At 41.5% G+C, this 17,797-nt stretch overlaps 1 protein-coding gene across 1 annotated transcript in view; it reads right to left on the bottom strand.

Moving 5' to 3' along the window:
• Positions 1-17,797, bottom strand: part of Lgr5 (leucine rich repeat containing G protein-coupled receptor 5) — a 134,952-nt gene that overhangs the window by 69,252 nt on the left and 47,903 nt on the right. The window contains exon 2 of the mRNA XM_059245658.1: positions 3,390-3,461. Within this exon, the coding sequence (XP_059101641.1) occupies positions 3,390-3,461 (72 nt within the window). The remainder of the gene's footprint in view (positions 1-3,389; positions 3,462-17,797) is intronic.

The raw sequence follows: 17,797 nt of genomic DNA, 5'->3' as shown, positions 1-17,797 counted from the left end.
CAAAAGTTCTGGGCCTGTCAAATAATGCCAGACTTTCCACTTCCAGACTGTGATCGTGCCTTTCTCAGGGGCAAAGCATATGGGATTAAGAGTCTGAACACCCAAGTCCCTAACTCCTGGATCTACAGTTCTTGCCTTCTTGTTTATTCTTTCTCATTCCCCGACATAGATAGACACAGGCACGGGCACATGGCTACATAACCATCATCGACTCTCAGTCTCCTTAACTGAGCTAAAGGTGTTCGACCGTGAAACGTCCTGCACTCGGTAGGATGAGAAGAGCACAGGTGGACGATGCATGCAGCACTCCTTGGTACCCTTCTCCCTTGCAAGCACAGCTCTGAAAAGTCACTTGGAACCTCAGCTGTGCCCTGAGCCACACTCTTAGCTCTGACGTCGACCAACTTCTTTATCTTTCTCCTTATTTTCTCTCATCTTCTGCTAGCTAGGATTGAGACTTCCTACCTTTATGGGTTAAGGGGATGGAGTAGGATCATTTACGACGGGTACACTGACCAGTGGAAAGCTGTTGTTTTTGCTTTTTAAATTGAACTTATTTTATTTTCATACAGGCATACATACATTTTATGTTGAGCATATACTTCTCCACCCCAAACCCTCTCTCTGATCATCCCTTCCCACTCCTGTTTGTCCTTGCTTGTTTCTGGGGACAATTTCACCTCTGCTGTCATTTTATAGATACATACTATATATACATACATGGCTTTATGTGACTATATAAAATCGAGGGCTCCAAAATGAGAGAACATATTTGTCTCTCTTTCTGTGACTGGCTTAATTTGCTTAACATGATTATCTACAGTTGTGTCCACTTTCTTGTAAATGACAGAACTTCATTTTTCTTGATGGCTGAAAAACATTGCACTGCATATAATTTGCCACATTTTCCTCGTCCACCTCTCTCACTGGTTCTGTTACGTGGCAATTGTGAAAAACGTTGCAAAAAAAAAAAAAACCACTGATGTGCAACCATCTCTGTGTTATGTTGACTTAGAATCTGTGGATAAAGACCCAGAATTGGTAGAGCTGGGTCACATGCCAAATCTCGTTTAGTTTTTTGAGAACCTGCCTTGTTGATTTTCAAAGAGTGGACCAGTTTACCTTCCCATCAGTAGTGTGTAAGTGTTCCCTTTTGTCTACATCCCCACCAGCATTTAATGTTGCATCCTTTCCTTTTTTATTCTTTCTATTTTTATTTTGTATTATTAAAAATGTTCTTTTCTCTCCTTCTTCCCTTAGTCTGAATTTCTCCCCATCAATTATCTTTGGATAAACTGCCCTTGAAACAGAATTAACATTTACCTCAAGAAGAAAGAGGACTTATTTTGAATGAGCTAAGTCACCAGGGGTGAGTTGGGGGAGACCACTCTATTAAAAGTCCTTGGGGAAGTGAATTATTTATTGATTCAGTTTGTGGTCTAAAGTTGAGGTATGTGTTGGGGAAGAAAGGAAGCATTGTGGCTTGGGATACTTAAAAGAGGAAATGATACATAATTCTTATCTTAGAAATATGATGATACAGAGAACTAAATTTTGCAACTTAATTGTGTGTGGGGGAGGAGAATAAGAGAGTTTGGAGTTAAGCAAACAGTTCTGATGTTTGACATTTACTTAAAGTCACCATTACAGGTATGTATACACACACACATATATAAACAGATAATGCTGCTGTGGATGATTGATTGATAAATAAAACACTGATTGGCCAGTAGCCAGGCAGGAAGAATAGGCGGGACTAGCAGAGAGGAGAATTGAGAGAACAGGAAGGCAGAGAGGAGGAGATACCAGCCTGCCATCCAGGGAGTATGATGTAAAGGCAGCAGGTAAAGCCACAGAACATGTGGCAACATATAGATTAACAGAAATGGGCTGAGTATAAAAGTAAGAACTAGACAATGGTAGGCCTGAGCTAATGGCTGAGCAGTTTAAATAATATAAGCGTCTATATGTTTATTTTATAAGTGGGCTACGGGACTGCTGGGGCTTGGTGGGACCCGGAGAGAAAAACTCTAGCTACATAATGCTAACATGTATAAGAAGCTGCTCTTAAGTGTTCCCCTTTGTTATTTTTCAGAACTTTATCATTTATTATGTATAGGCCATGACCCAGACAGTCATACTCCTAGCTTTTTTTGCAGACTAAGATGCAGCCACGGAAGTGAACCTGAAAGAGCATAGAGAGGCTGAAAGAGAAGTCTATATATAGAATGAATCTATTCTCTAAATGACAAAAGACTTGCTATATAAATTAGTATTTGGATTCCTTACCACAGCCAACTGGTTATATTCAACTTTTTCTAGCAGTAAGAACAATAATGTTCTTTAAACTATAACACCATCAAAAAAGAAATAGATAAAGCTCCAGCATGGAAAATTGGGGAATACTATCCTCTTGAAGAAATGATCAATGTCATGCAATTTGGTTATGACAGAACATTCCACCTCCCATGGTGGATCGTGCGGTGCACCAGTGATTCAAATTACTCCTCAAATTGGATCCCGACTTCAGGGTTTGTAAAGGACGCGTTTTCAAAAGAGGTCATTGCCGAAGCAATTCCTTTAATCAACAGTCAGAGGATTTACCCAACTGATGGTGCCAAGCATCCTTCCCAGGGACCTACGATGGTGCAGATCTTCCAGCACTCAACAGGGTAAGAGGATCAAATGAATTTGTAAATGCAGATTTTTGGTTTATGCCATTCTTTTTCATCTTCTGGAAAGTGATCACTAGGACTTAATCAAGGTTCCTTTGTGTATCATTAACTAATTTTATCTTTCGCCTTAAAGATTTTTTTTTTTTAAATAGTGAGTGTAGAGGAGCCCATTCTTAAGTCCTCTGGATTTCATGTTTTCTCTGCTGAAGCCTTGAGGGAAGCTAAATTTAAAAGTAGGGAAACGGTAATTAAAAGTGATTAGGACAAGAAGTTTTGGTGCTATGCAATGTGGACTCAATTCTCCCAGTCACAAGCCGAAGCAAGCAGCAGTTTTGGTTTTCATTATAGCTTTACTTGCTATTTTAATAAACATGAACCAGTATTCAAACTTTTAATACCCTGCTGTTTAACTGTTTCCAGAGAGCCATCCAGCTCTTTTTAAAAAGCCCTTGTTTTAAAATTTTAATTTGTTTGGCTCAGTCTCACCTTAGAAAGTTGTAGCCTCATGGTAAACTCTTTTATAAGTTGATTTCCAGAATCGTAGCAATTCTTCCCCCCTGCCCCACCTCCTAAGTGTTTTCTCATGCGCCAAAGCCATTGGTGCTGACAGCTCCTCCTGCCTTGTTTTATCTGGTTCCCACAGCAAGTATGAGAGACAAATGCAGGAATGTGTTTAGCATTGACTGGATGCACCCAGACAGCAGTGGTACTTACAGCTCTTCTAGGAAGCGGAGGCTGTGTAGGAGACTGGGGGGCAGCTGACTGATGTTGTTCATGCTGAGGTCCCTGGAGGGGGAAAGACAGACAGCATGTGAGGAGCGGGGTACGCCGCCACCGCAAGGAAATCCAGCTGTTCGGTTCACACATTTCCAAGCAAGACAGTAAAATGAACTCATTCCTCTCCTTGACAAATGAATGGTCATTTTTCCATCTTAAATACATAACCCGCCAACGTCAGGGGCTCCTTCTCAAATTAAACACTCTATGAGGAGCTTTCATGGGATTCAAGGTTACTGAGCCCATTCATGGGCTTGGTTGCCATTCTTCATGTTTTAAAACGATGCCGAGTAGGACAGAAAAGGAAGCAGACGTAACTCAACGTTGCGCCTCGCTTTCCACAATGTGACAAAGAGAAATGTCTTTACCTGGCAACCCTAGAAGGCCAGTTTTCTTGGGGGATTTTAAGCACCTTGGAAAAACAAATGTTTTGATCCAAAGAAACTTAAAACAAAACGAGACAAAAAGCCTCTTCCCTCTCCGAACTTGCTCCTTTTGCAGCTTCTCAGATTGCATTTAATAAGTGAAATGAACCGTAAAACGAGGGTGTAAGGTGATCCCGCTCTGTCTCGCACTTCCTGCTGGGCCTGCACAGTAGTTCCTGGCACAGGAAACAGCCAGCCACTTTGGGCGGAACTCAATCCATTTTTGTTTCAAGTGAAAGTCCGTGTAATTAGATTTTATTCTGTTTTTTTTTTTTCAATTTTTTTTTTTTAATTTTCTCTATTTCTTTACTGTCTTGCATGGTGTACAGCATCACTGGTTTTTCTATCTGTATCTCAGAAGCCCAAAGACTGACAGCTGGACAGACTTTAACCGGGACCAACTCACTTCGTCTAGGTGTCTCAGGTTTGGGTAGGAAGTGACCTGTTGCCCTATCCTGAGAACAAATGCTGTTAGAACCTCAGATCTGGATTCCATACTTAAAGCTCATCTTCAGACTAAGTTTCTTCACAATCTGAATTATTCCTGTGGTTAAAGTGCTCACATCCACTGCAAATGCTCAGCTGAGTAGATATTGATCATGTAGTTGTCTGGTCAAATGTTAGCGTTAACTCGGTGATGCTATGAAGTGAAGAGTTATCTTAAAATTAACCAACATGGGGTTCAGGAGATAGCTCGGTGGATAAAGCATTGGTCATGCAAGTATGAAGACCAGAGTTCAGATCCCCAGTCCCCAAGTAGAAGCCAGGCAGGTATGGCAGCCATTTCTAATCCCAGAACTCTGGAGGCAGAAAGACAAGGGATACCGGGGGTAGGCAGGCTAGCTAGACAAATTGGACTTGGTGATCTCAGGATTTGCCAGTATACCCTGCCTTGGTATAGTGAAGAGTGATTGAGGAAGATACCCAGTGTCATCCCTTGGACCTCCATATATATGAGCACACATATGCCCCCACATGTAAATATGCTTACACATGCATGCAACAGCACACACACCTATACATGCAAAAAAAAAAGGCATAAATATGTTCAAGGAAGACAAAATGTCTTGCTAAATGTTTGAGTATGGTAACTTTGGAACTACTGTTAACCCTGACCTCTATTAGTGTATAACAACATAGCCAAATACATGCTATATTCTTACTTTACAACTAAACATGGCAAAAAGGTAGAGTAAAATATGTCCGTATTTTTTAAAATTGGAATTTCTCAGCTGGGCAGTGGTGGCACATGCCTTTAATCCCAGCACTCGGGAGGCAGAGGCAGGCGGATCTCTGTGAGTTTGAGGCCAGCCTGGGCTACAGAGTGAGTTCCAGGAAAGGTGCAAAGCTACACAGAGAAACCCTATCTTGAAAAACCAAAAAAAACCCCAAATAAATAAATAAAATAAAATAAAATTAAATTAAATTAAAAAAATAAAAAAAATTGGAATTTCTCTGAAATTGTCTAGATAGCCAAAATTAATGAGTTTCATTTTGTATGTGTGAGTCTTTACCAAATAGCAATGTGTTAAACAGATCAATGTGGTTCCTGGATACCTCACAGTGACCCTGTAATCTCTGAAAAGGATTGACAATCCCAGACATAGTCATAGCTTGTGTGTGTGTGTGTGTGTGTGTGTGTGTGTGTGTGTGTGTGTGTGTGTGATTAGCTGCTTTACACCCTTGCTACCATGGAAACAACATCTCTGCCATCATGGATTGTACCCTCAAACTGTGACCCAAAACAATTCCTTCCTTCCTTCAATTACTTTTATCAGTTATTTTCTCGCAGCAACAAGAGAAGTAAATAACACACTAATGTCATAGAATTTTTTTTTCCTAAAAGTTCCTATGGCTTTTGTATCTTGCCCTTGAAAATTCATTTTTCTCTTACAGCTCTATTTTTTTTTATCATTTGACAAATCACAATTGGCCACTAACGGTGGTGAGGCTTTATTCAAAGAATACATTGAAAAATAAACTAAACTGACCACCAGCTCTTCCGTGTCCCATCATCTCTACTGCTAGGATCCACCCAGTGTTAATTTTACTTTAAACCCACTTCTGCGTCCTGCTCTCCTTATTCTCGGCTGCTGTGGGTCAGGTCCTTCTCACACTGATCACTGTCCTTCAATCTGCATCTTCCTGTCCCCCCATTCTAGGCCATCCTCTATACTATGGCCTCAGTAGTCCGCTGGGGTCACCACTCCAACCAGATCCACTGCTAGCCAGTCCCCCCCCCCCAAAAAAAATCTTTCTCTCAAATGGATATCTTGGAAAAGAGACCCCCCCCCCCCAATGGCGAGAGAAGAATTATAGAAAAATACTTTCTGGATTTCCAGGTAAGATGGAGGAGAGGGAGTTGCCTTTGAGTGACCCAGTGAAGGTAAACAGAGTGAGGAAAAGTAGAGTCCAGTTCCAAAAAGAGAAAGAAAGGAAGATCTCTAGAAACTTACAAATGTGATAGGATACCTAACAAGGTCAGAGAAAACCATGACGGACAATGGGGGGAAGTCTAAGCTGAGCACAGCTCCAGCTGGTTAGCACCCTGGTGGGCTAAGTGGATGCAGAAGACTCCCCACAAGTGGTACTATGGATCGAGCCCTTAAAAACAGAATGTATACTAAGAAGTTCCCCACACCAAGTTAGAAGAAATGTCCAACTCAATAGATACACAAATTGAATCACAGAAACACAAGAAATATGAAAAACCAAGGTATCTTATTTTATTTTCCTGTTGTTGTGATCAAGTGTTCTGACAAAAACAACTTGAAGGATATATTGGGTATCGATTAGATTTTTTTTTTTTTGTCAACCTAACACAACCTAGAGTCATCTGGGAAAAGGGAATCTCATCTAGGCCCTTTGCATACAGGAGACAGACATGTAGCTTGGTCTGTTTTGGGGGGCCCTGGCAGTGGGATCAGGATCTATCCCTGGTGCATGAGTTGGCTTTTTGGAGCCCATTACTTATAGTGGGACACCTTGCTTAGCCTTGATGCAGTGGGGAGGGGCTTGGTCCTGCCTCAACTGAATGTACCAGGCTTTGCTGGGAGGCCTTATCCTTTCAGAGGAAGGGATGGGGGGGGGTGTTAGGGAGTGGAAGACTGGGGGAGGGGAGCAGGAGGAGGAATGAGAGGGGGATCCGTGGTTGGCATATAAAATGAATAAAAAAAATCTTAAAGAAAAAAAAAGAGCATGGGCTTTTGAAACCTCAAGGCCCACCCCCAGTGACACACCTCCTCCAACAAAGCCACACCTCCTAATCCTTCCCAAACACTTCTACCAACTGGGGACCAAGTATTTAAATACATGAGCCTGTGGGGGCCTTTCCCGTTCAAACCACCACAATACTCTCATATCTAGATAGGCAATCCCAATGGAAAAATCAATAAAGAAATGCCAGTTATAAACTATACCATAGGTCAAACAATACCTAGCAGATATTGATTATAATTAATGTTCCATTGTAGCCAGAAGGTTTCTCCAGTCCCGCCCAGCCCCATGGTGCCCAGTCCCATGGTCCGCAGTCACTTCTAAAATAATCACTCAGAAGCTTATATTAAATATAACTGCTTGGCCATTAGCTCAGGCTTATTACTAACTAGCTTTTACATTTAAATTAACCCATAATTCTTATCTATGTTTAGCCCCATGGCTTGGTACCTTTTCTCAGTTCTGCCTTGTCATCTTGCTTCCTCTGTGTCTGGCTGGGGCCTCCTTACTCCTCCCTTCCTCTTCCCAGCATTCTCCTAGTCTGCTCACCATGCCTATACTTCTGGCCTGGCTACTGGCCAATCAGTGTTTTGTTAAACCAGTGTACAAGAGCATTATCCCACAGCATTCCATCATGTGAAAATTGAATACAAATTCTTCTCATAAGTTCAGGGAACTGTCTCTAAAATAGAATGCATTTTAGGTCACAAAAACTAAAATTATTTCATAAATTTTCCAAATATAAAGAAAGAAGTGGCTATCCAAATTTAAGAAGCATTTAGTACCTGTACTGGCTGGTTTTGTTCGTCAACTTGACACAAGCTAGAGTCATCAGAGAGGAAGGAGCCTCAGTTGAGGAAATGCCTCCATAAGATTCAGCTGTAAGGCATTTTCTCAATTAGTGATCAATGGGGGAGGGCCTAGTCCATTGTGGGTGGGGCTATCCCTGGGCTGTTGGTCCTGGGTTCTATAAGAAAGCAGGCTGAGAAAGTCAAGGGAAGCAAGCCAGTAAGCAGCACCCCTCCATGGCCTCTGCATTGGCTCCTGCCTCCAGGTTCCTGTCCTGTTTGAGTTCCTGTCCTGACTTCCTTTGGTGATGAACAGCAATGTGGAAATATAAGCTGAATAAACCCTTTCCTCCTCAACTAGCTTTTTGGTCGTGGTGTTTTTTTTTTTCCTTTGTTTTGTTTTGTTTGTTTGTTTGTTTGTTTTGCAGCAATAGAAACCCTAACTAAGACAAATTAGGAGTGGAGTATTGTGGTGACAGGCCTGGCCATGTTTTTGGGAGGGTTGTGGAAGGACTCTGGAACTTTGGGCTAGAAGAGCCATTGAGTGTTGAGAACTCAGTGGGATGTTCTGTGGGAGCTTGGAAGACAAGAATATTGAGAGCAGTGCAGAGGATGGAGGCCTGGCTTGTGAAATTTCAGAGGGAAGTTTAAAGACTCTAACAAGACCACTTTCTATTTTGATTTATGACTTGGTCATTCTGGTCAGCTGGGGCTGAAGAGTCAGCTGTGATTAACAAGATACCAGAACTATTAAAGCGAAACTTTTGCTTTACTGGGACAATTGATGCTGGTCAGCTGGAGCTGAGAATTTAGAGGTGATCAAGAAGAGACCAGTAAGCTGGGCACACCTTTAATCCCAGCACATGGGAAGCAGGTAGGCAGACCTCTGTGAGTTCAAGGCCAGCCTGATCTCCAAAGAGAGTTCTAGGACAGCAGGGTGTTACACAGAGAAACCCTGTCTCTAAACAAAACAAAAACCAAAACAACAACAACCAAAAGAGGAGACCAGCACCATTGACATGAAATCTTCTGGGATGTGTTTCCTGAGAGTCAGCACACAGAAGCTGTGTTCCAGAGGTGGCCAAGGTTGTACCTCATGCTGGCAGCTGGATCTGGCAATGTGTTAGAGCCACTTGGTTAGTACTGGTTTTGAAGGTACGGAGAGCATGGGTCCTGTAGAGCAGCTGAGGCTTGGCATTGTGAGAGGCCAGGAGAGGCCATTGATGAAGGTGTATCCTCGGAAGCAGTTGAAGGCCCAGGTCATGAAGAGAAGTTGAGACTTGGTACCAAGAAGAGAGCCTATGAGAGGCTATTGGTGTGAGCCCAGTTATAGCAGAGACCCAGCAGTTTTGGATCAGTTCAAAGAGTACATCAGAACCAGCACTTTACATCCATCAGTATTTGATAAAGAAAATGGGAACTCCAATAGTTGGTGCATGTACATTTATAATTGTTATATCTTCTTGGTGTGTTGTTGAGTGTTTACATAAAAAACCAGACACAGAGAAAGCGGCAGAGACAGAGAGACAGAGAAAGTGAGCAACACTCAGACAACAACCTAATGATGCAATTCAAGATTTTTAGAAAAATAATAAGAAGAAGCTAAACCCAAATGTATAAGTAGCAAGAAACAGTAAAGATTGGGATGGAAATTAATAAAATGGAGAGTAAAAGAACAATGAAATTAAAGCCAGTGTTGGTTCTTTTGAAAGACAAATTCTTAGCTAAACTAACTAAAAGAAAAACAGAGAAGAAACAAATTAGCATGATTTGAGTGGATATTGCAAAAAATTCCAATGGAATTCAGAGGACCACTGGAATGCCCTGGAAACATATTCTCAAGAACTGGAAATTCTAGAAAAAAATAGATAAATTTCTAGGCACATATACTTATCAAATTAAGAAGATATAAATAATTTAAATAGATCTACAACAATCAGTAAAATTGAGGCAATAATAAAAATTATCCTCACAAAATAAAAACCCAGGATCAGATGTATTTACTGTTGAATTATATCAAATACTTCTCCCACTGTTCCACAAAATTGGAATGGGTAGAATACTTATTCTAGACAGTCAGTGTTACCCTGACCCCAAACCAGAGGAGAATGTAATAAAAAGAGAGCTATCAACCAATTTCCCTGAGGAATATAGATATAAAACATAGCAAAAAAGTCCTTGAAAATTCTTTTAAAGAATATAATAAGGTCCTACACTATGACAAAGTTGACTTCATTTTAGGGATGAAAAATTGTTTTATCATATATAAGCCAATAAATTAGTTCAGCACATAGTCAGAGGACAGAAATCATATGATCATTTTACAGCGGATAAGATCTTCAACATCTCTTCCTGAGAAGCCTTGAAGAAGTCAAGAACAGAAGGAACATAGCTGAGCCTCATAAAGCCATTGTTACATTAAGTGGGAAGAAACTGAAAACATTTCCCCAAATCCACAAAGCGGAACAAGGGTGGCCGCTCTCTCTGCTCATATTCAACAGTGTTTGAAGTTCTGTCCTGAACAACATGAGAGAAAGAACACAAAAGCATTAAAAGTAGGAAAGGTAGAAGTCAAGCATCCCCGCTTGCAGATAATATAGTCTTGTTCTTAAAAGACTTTAATGACTCCACCAGAAATCTTTTATATCGTATCAACGTTTTAACAATGTAGCAAGATACAAAATCAACATACAGAAATCAGCAGCCCTTTTACACATCACTAATGAGGTTAAGAAAGAAGAAAAAGTTGCACTTCTAATAATGTCAAATAAACAAACAACAATAAAAGGGCCCACGGAAATAAACACAGTCAGTGGTAGCCTTCTAACTTTTGACTAAGGTGAAAAATATAAATTGGGAGGAAAAAAAGACAGTCTTGTCAACAAACGGTGCTGGGAAAACTAGATCCTCACTGGTAAAAGAACGAAACTAGATCTCTGTCTCTCGCCCTGCATAAAAGTCAATTCAGAATGTCTCAAAGGTTTGAATATAGGCCCTGAAACGTTGAAACTGACAAAGGAAAACGCAGAAAACACTTCAAAACATAGGCACAGGCAAGGACTTTCTGAAAAGTAACCCTAATAACGCAGGAATTAATACCCAAACTTGACAATGAGATTACATGAAATTCAAAAGCTTTTGTCTACCAAAGGAAACTATCATCAGAGTCTAAGGGACAAGCCCACAGAATTGGAAAGATTCTTTGTCCTGTGTGTGTGTGTGTGTGTGTGTGTGTGTCCAAGTTAATGTCTAAAGTATACAAAGAAGTGTGAAAATTAAGACACCACTGTTTGAATCAAGTGATAAATGAGTTAAAAAAAAAAGCTGAAAAAAAACAGTTCCTAAAAGAAGAAATACAAATAACAGATGAATATTTGAAAAAGTGTTCAATATCCTTAGTTATCAAGGAAAAGTGAATTAATACCGCGTTAACTCAGAAGACAGAAAAATAGGAACTGGAGAGTGGGGAAGAGCACAGGAAATACTGTGTTTTGGGCATGAGATGGTTACTATGCTCATAAACTCCCTGGAGCTATGCGAACTGACATAAGACCCACACGATATCAAGCCAACAACATCAGCAACATTCTCACAGGCAGCCGTAATTTGAAAGAAAAAAAAAAACGGAGAAGACATGAAACATGGAGGAGGCTCTGTTTTGGGGGAGGCACCTGGGAGAATGGGAGCAGGGAGATGGGGCGGATCGAATCAAGACGCGTTGCTTACGTGCATGATATTGTCAAAGGGTAAATAAAAGATAGTCCACTGAGAAAACTGTTTGAAGAGTCTACCTCACCCTAGTCAAAATGGCTATCAAGCAAACATATGCCCATGTGATGAAGGAGGGACCTTTAGGTATTGTGGGCAGCAATGAGAACTGGTGCAGACCCTGTGGACGTTCGCATGGAAGGTCTTCACCATAAGACCCAGCACTACCGCTTCTAAGTATATACTTCTAAGTATATGCCCTGAGGACTTCAGATCAACAAACCACAGAGACCCCTGAAGATCTATTTGCTGTAAGAAATGGAGTGAGCTTAGATGCCCATCAGATGAGTGAACAAAGGAAACGTGGTACATACACACAATGGAATTGTACTCAGCCACAAAGAAAGGAGAAATCATTACATTCAACTGGAGATCACTAGATTCAACAAAATAGCAGTTTAGGAACAAAAATTACCACACGTTTTCTCTCCTAGGTGCACTGGATTTAAGCTTACAAACATGCATATATGTATATATATGTTTGTATGTGTGCATAGGCAGGCATAAGCCACGGTAGTGGAAAGGCCATCCTGAGAGGGGAGGAAGAAATTTTAAGGTGTGTGTGTGTGGGGGGGGGGGTAGTGAAATACATGGGACATGACAGAAGATGGAGGAGGCAGGTGGTCAGCAAGAGGGGGCTTCAGCCGGGCGGTGGTGGCGCACGCCTTTAATCCCAGCACTCGGGAGGCAGAGCCAGGCGGATCTCTGTGAGTTCGAGGCCAGCCTGGGCTACCAAGTGAGTTCTAGGAAAGGAACAAAGCTACACAGAGAAACCCTGTCTCGAAAAACAAAAACAAAAACAAAAAAAAAAAAGGAGGGGGCTTCAGAGGATGGAGAGGCCAGTGGGGGAGGGAGTCAATAGGAACAATACAAAATGGTATCCACATATAAAAGTGCCAGAATGATTATGTTACTTTGCACGCTGACTTAAAAAACAAAGAGATCTTCCCCTGCAGCAGTCGTGGAGAAGGATGAATGGCTTGGCCAGTGTGGTTTGGCCCAGAGCTGAGGCCCTGAGGAGGAGGCTCTATGCAGGACCCAGCCTGTATCAACAGCAAAATAGGACATGTGGGACGGCCCTGACTCTCCTGCCTCGGAGCTTCTGCTGGCTCCTGAACTCTGTGAAGCTTAAGCGTTTTAGACTCTTTAGACCTGTCTTAACATATGCTCTCGTCTCCATTTTTGCATTAATTCTCTTCTGTATTGTTCTTCACCACTCAAGACACCGTTCAACAGACCCCTATGTTTCTGACACAAACTTCCGTCTTTCCAAGTTAGTTCTGTATTCCTTGGCCAGTCAATTTTGTATTTATACAAGTTAATTCAGCATTCCTCGGCCAGTCCTTGGATGCTTGAAGTGTCAAATCCGTGTTCCTGCTGAACAGTTTGGCTCAGATCACCTGGGTCACCGTCTAAAGGATGCTCCAAATTCCTCAGCTCCCATCCTTTGCTGCAGTCTCCTGGCAAAACCCCAGCTCTGGCAAAACCCCAGCATTTGTTTTCTCTGTGACTATTCCAGGGTACTGAGCGCTACTAGGAAAGATCAACCCACAGACGTACAGAACAGTGTCTATAAATTCCTGCTCTTTGTGGGTTTCCAACTGTGCTACACAATCCTGTGTTTTGTTATTGCCCAACTCGCTCCTCTGGGAACCATTTCCCACTTTACGAGTTGCTGTGCACCTCTTAATCAACAACCTCACTCATCATGCCCTGGGGATACCTTCCCTCTTACTTCATGGAAATAACTAGAATTCTTTGGACCACCAAAGATGAAATAGGCCAAATTCTAATTCTCCTTTGTCTCCTGCTTACTATAGCCATACTTCCCTCCTTGCTAGGCCTTTCCCAGGGGGTCTTACACACTTTCGTGTGCCGCATACAGTGGCACATTACTCTATGCTACAAATGGAATGCTTGTAACCCTCTCCCAAGGCTGTTCAATCTCTAATCTTCAAGGACAGTACTTATAGATAAGACATTTTGGAGGTAATCAGGGCATGAGGGTGGTGTCCTCCTTATGGGATTGGTGTCCCGATAAGAACATCCCTGGGGGGGGGTCCTCTGTTGTTGACCACGTGAGGACACAATGGCTGCCTCAAAACTGAGCAAATGTGACTCAACAAGTCCTGGGTCTTGGATTTTCTATCCTCTAGAGTTGGGAGAATTAAACACTTGTTGATAAAGCTACCTATTCTATCATAAATTGGTATGTCAGTTAGAATTAAGACCCACCAGAAACACTTTCGTTTTATGTATTTGCATCTTCCCTTTCAATATGAGCATGGTCAAGTCTCTTCCACTGTTAACATGAAAGAAAAATGGGGTCTTTTAACCTCACGGGACCACTCTTACTTTGTTTCTGGTTAGTGTTGGCAGTCTGACCATCTCATTCCATCTCTAGTCCGCAGGATGCAGGCACCCATTCCTCCCACACAGTGAGGGAAGCTGTTCTTGCCAAGGACTGGCCATCTCCATATCGAGTTTCCTGAGCACACGACTCATTGGATCTCTTGCACTCAACGTGCCCCTAGTGGAAGATCTATTGATTTGGAAGTTAGCACTCTTAGTACTTCCCCAATGTGTCTGTGGACTCATTTGTGGAACTTTCTCCAACCTATTGTGCAAATGTTGATATTGTTTGGAGTTTTCAACCTTCGCGAGCACTCTACCCAGTACCCCCTTCTTCTGTGGTTGGCCAATGTGTTCATGTGCATGTGTGTGTGTGTGTGTGTGTGTGTGTGTGTGTGTGTGTGTGCATATGGAGGTCAGGGGTTGAGATCAGGCGTTTCACACATTATTTTTTGAGACGAGGTCTCACATTGAACCAGAAGCTCACTGATTTGGCTATATTGGCTGTTGTGGGATATTTTACTATGTTACATTTGTTTATGCTCTGTGGAACATTACTTTAACTGTATAAAGATGTGTTACATTTGTTATTTTAACTGTGTAAAGATGTGTTACATTTGTTACTTTAACTGTGTAAAGGTGTGTTACTTTTGTTTGTGCTGCATTTGTTTAATTATGAAAAGACATGTTGCTGTTTCACCTTGCTTGCCTAAGGCACCTGATTGGTCTAATAAAAAGCTGAATGGCCAATAGCTAGGCAGAAGAGGGACAGGTGGGACTGGCAGGCAGAGAGAATAAGTAGGAGGAGAATCTAGGCTCCAGAGAGAAGGAGGGAGAAAGAGACGGACACACCCAGGGCTGGAAGCCAGGCAGCGGCCAGCCAGCCATGAGTAGCAGTGAAAGTAAGATATACAGAATGAAAGAAAAGTAAAAAGCCCCCAGGCAAAACATAGGTGAAGAGAAGCAGGTTAAGTTATAAGAGCTAGCCAAAAATGAGCCTATGATAGGGCAAGCATTCATAACTAACCATAAGTCTCTGTGTCGTGCATGATTTGAAAGCTGGTTGGTGGCAAAAAAAAAAAAAAAAAAAAAAAAAAAAGCCAGCTACAATTGGCCGGCAAGCACTAGTGATCCTCTTGTTCCTGCCTCCCAGCGCTGGGATTATAAGAGGGCATGCTCTACACACAGTTTTCCAATTGATTCTGGAGGATGTGAACTCAGGTCCTCGACAAAGCCCCAAATGCAGCTCTTCCCCACCCCCTTTTCTCTCTATGTATATACCCTGTTCCTGGCCCTCACCATCCAAACAGCCTCCCAGGTATATCCTGCCTGCTGTGGGTCTCTTCAGGCCACCTTCCAAGTGGCAGCTGGAACAATCTGTGAGCACAGAATTACCCAAACTACCACTCTGCTGAAACCTTTTCATTGATTCTTTTCAAACTTTACAAATGACACCTCCATGTCTTAATATTGCATACGAGCTCCATGTGAGACATCTCAATCCTTTACCAACCTTGAATATTAACTCTCATTCAGCTTTCAAGATCTACAAATTGATTGACAACTTTAGTTGTCATAACAGCATAACTGTTAAACAAATCAGGAAAACAACAAGGCTAACAATGACAGAGAGGATTTTTCTTTTTCTTCCTTGGCATTTGCAGTATGATTTCCATGACTTTGGCTTACGGACTTTCATTTTCTCTTTGTAGACTCAGTATCATTTAACTCTCTGCCAGATACCTTTGTTGACAATGAATCCAGGCTGGGGTTGATCCAGCACATTTTAATGGATTCTTTTTTTTCAGATTAGCTTACAAAGAAAAGCTGTCCAGCGAAATTCAAAATAAAGGCATAGGCTTTAGTAGCATTTTATAACAAGTAATGACACTTCTGGGTACTTTACCTACAATATTGTTTTGAACTACAAAAGGATGAATCCTCAAATATTGTTATTGAAGTACAACACATAGAGTAAAACATGTAAGTCCCTAGTAGTCAGTGGAATGGATTTTCACAGTGTTAACACACCTCATAAAACAGTACAAATACCACAGGTAGAAAGAACAGGGCCAGAGTCTCAGGAGTCACCTTATTCATCTCCACTCACCATTTGCATCAGAAGCAGCCAGGCTCCTAAAGACTCCATAAATGGAATTCTGCAGTGCATAGTTTTGAGTGTGTTTAAGTTCTTTGCTCATAATTTTTTAAAACGAAATTTATCTTCGTGTCACGTGTAGCAACAGCTTATTCATTTTCAACATAATATAACATTTCATTTTGTTATTATACCGCAATATATTTGTCTATTTGGCTGTTGAAGGACAGAGATTGTTTTTAGTGCATACTGTTATGAACAGTGATACTGTAAACATTTTGAACATGTCTTAAAAATATACATTTAGAATCCAGGCAGTGGTGGCACATGCTTTTAATCCCAGCACTCAGGAGGCAGAGGGAGGTGGATCTCTGAATTTGAGGCCAACCTGGTCTATAGAGCAAATTCCAGGACAGCTAAGGCTACACAGAGAAACCCAGTTTTGAGAAACCAAATACACACACATACACTCTCCCAAATATTTCAACTCTAATGCATCCATTTGTTGTCACAAACATTGATAAGCTTCCTCTTTTCTATTTTGTCATTTTGATAGGTCTACCATATCTCACTGCAGTTTTAATTCACACTTCTCTAATAGACTTATCTTTTTTGTGTATGACTTGACCGTCAACATTCTAGGTTTTTTAAAGTTCCAGAAAAACATTTTTTCTTACTTGATGACATTCAAATTGGAGGTGAAACACTTGTTGTTATAAGTAAATCCACACTGAGTTGTAAAAGAGGAGAGTGCTCCTCCCTCCTCCATGGCTACATCTCTTGGTTTTCAAGTTGACAGTGTGATAGTTGCTATGGGATGAGCCTTCTGTATGCTGTGAATATGTACTACTCTCATTGGTTAATAACAAAGCTGTTTGGGCAATAGCAAGGCAGGATAAAGTTAGGCAGAACAATCAAACTGAGGACTGGGATGAAGATGGGTGGAGGTGGAGGAGATTCGAGGCAGCTGCCCAAGAAGCAAGATGCCAGAGGACCAGTAGAGCCATGGACTATGTGGCAATGCATAGATTAATAGGTATGGGTTAATTTAAATGTAAGAGCTAGTTAGCAATAAGCCTGAGCTATCCACTGAACATTTTATAATTAATAGAAGCCTCTGTGTGGTAATTTGGGAAGTGGCTGCCAGGTATTTGGGAACAGGCGGTCGGGACAGAAAACCCCACCTCTGCTTACAGAATTTCTTGATTTGCTTGAAGACCTGAACAATCGTGAGCAAGTCATTTGCCATTTGAGTTCTCTCCTCTGCATCACCAATGGCGATAATTAATGACAATACCCATTTTATAAAGTTGTTATTGAGTCGTTGAGAAAGGATTGCACTACCGTATGTAGATTACCTCCAACACGGCTTGGCATACTGCATTACATCATTTGCACATATTAGTAAACAGAATCTCTTTTTTTAAGATTCGTTTTTATTTTGCATTATGTGTCTCTGTGTGGATATGTGCATTTGAGCATTTGCCTGTGGAGGCCAAAGATGCCAGATCTTCAGAGCTGGATATAGGTCATTGTAAGCTGCCTGATAGAGGTGGTGCTGGGAACTGTGCTCAGGCCGTTTTTTTCTGGAGCGGTACTTGCTCTTCACCAGTGAGCCATCCCTTCAACCCCTGTAGAGGAATCTCTTAGAGATTTTTGAAATTATGTCTTTTGCCTGTGCTGATATAACAAGCGTAA

Source organism: Peromyscus eremicus, chromosome 18 (genome assembly GCF_949786415.1).
Source record: "Peromyscus eremicus chromosome 18, PerEre_H2_v1, whole genome shotgun sequence".
In the NCBI taxonomy this organism is placed as follows: Eukaryota; Metazoa; Chordata; class Mammalia; order Rodentia; family Cricetidae; genus Peromyscus; species Peromyscus eremicus.
Note: the sequence above shows the minus strand (reverse complement) of the source record. Positions and strands in the feature narration are given on the sequence as shown.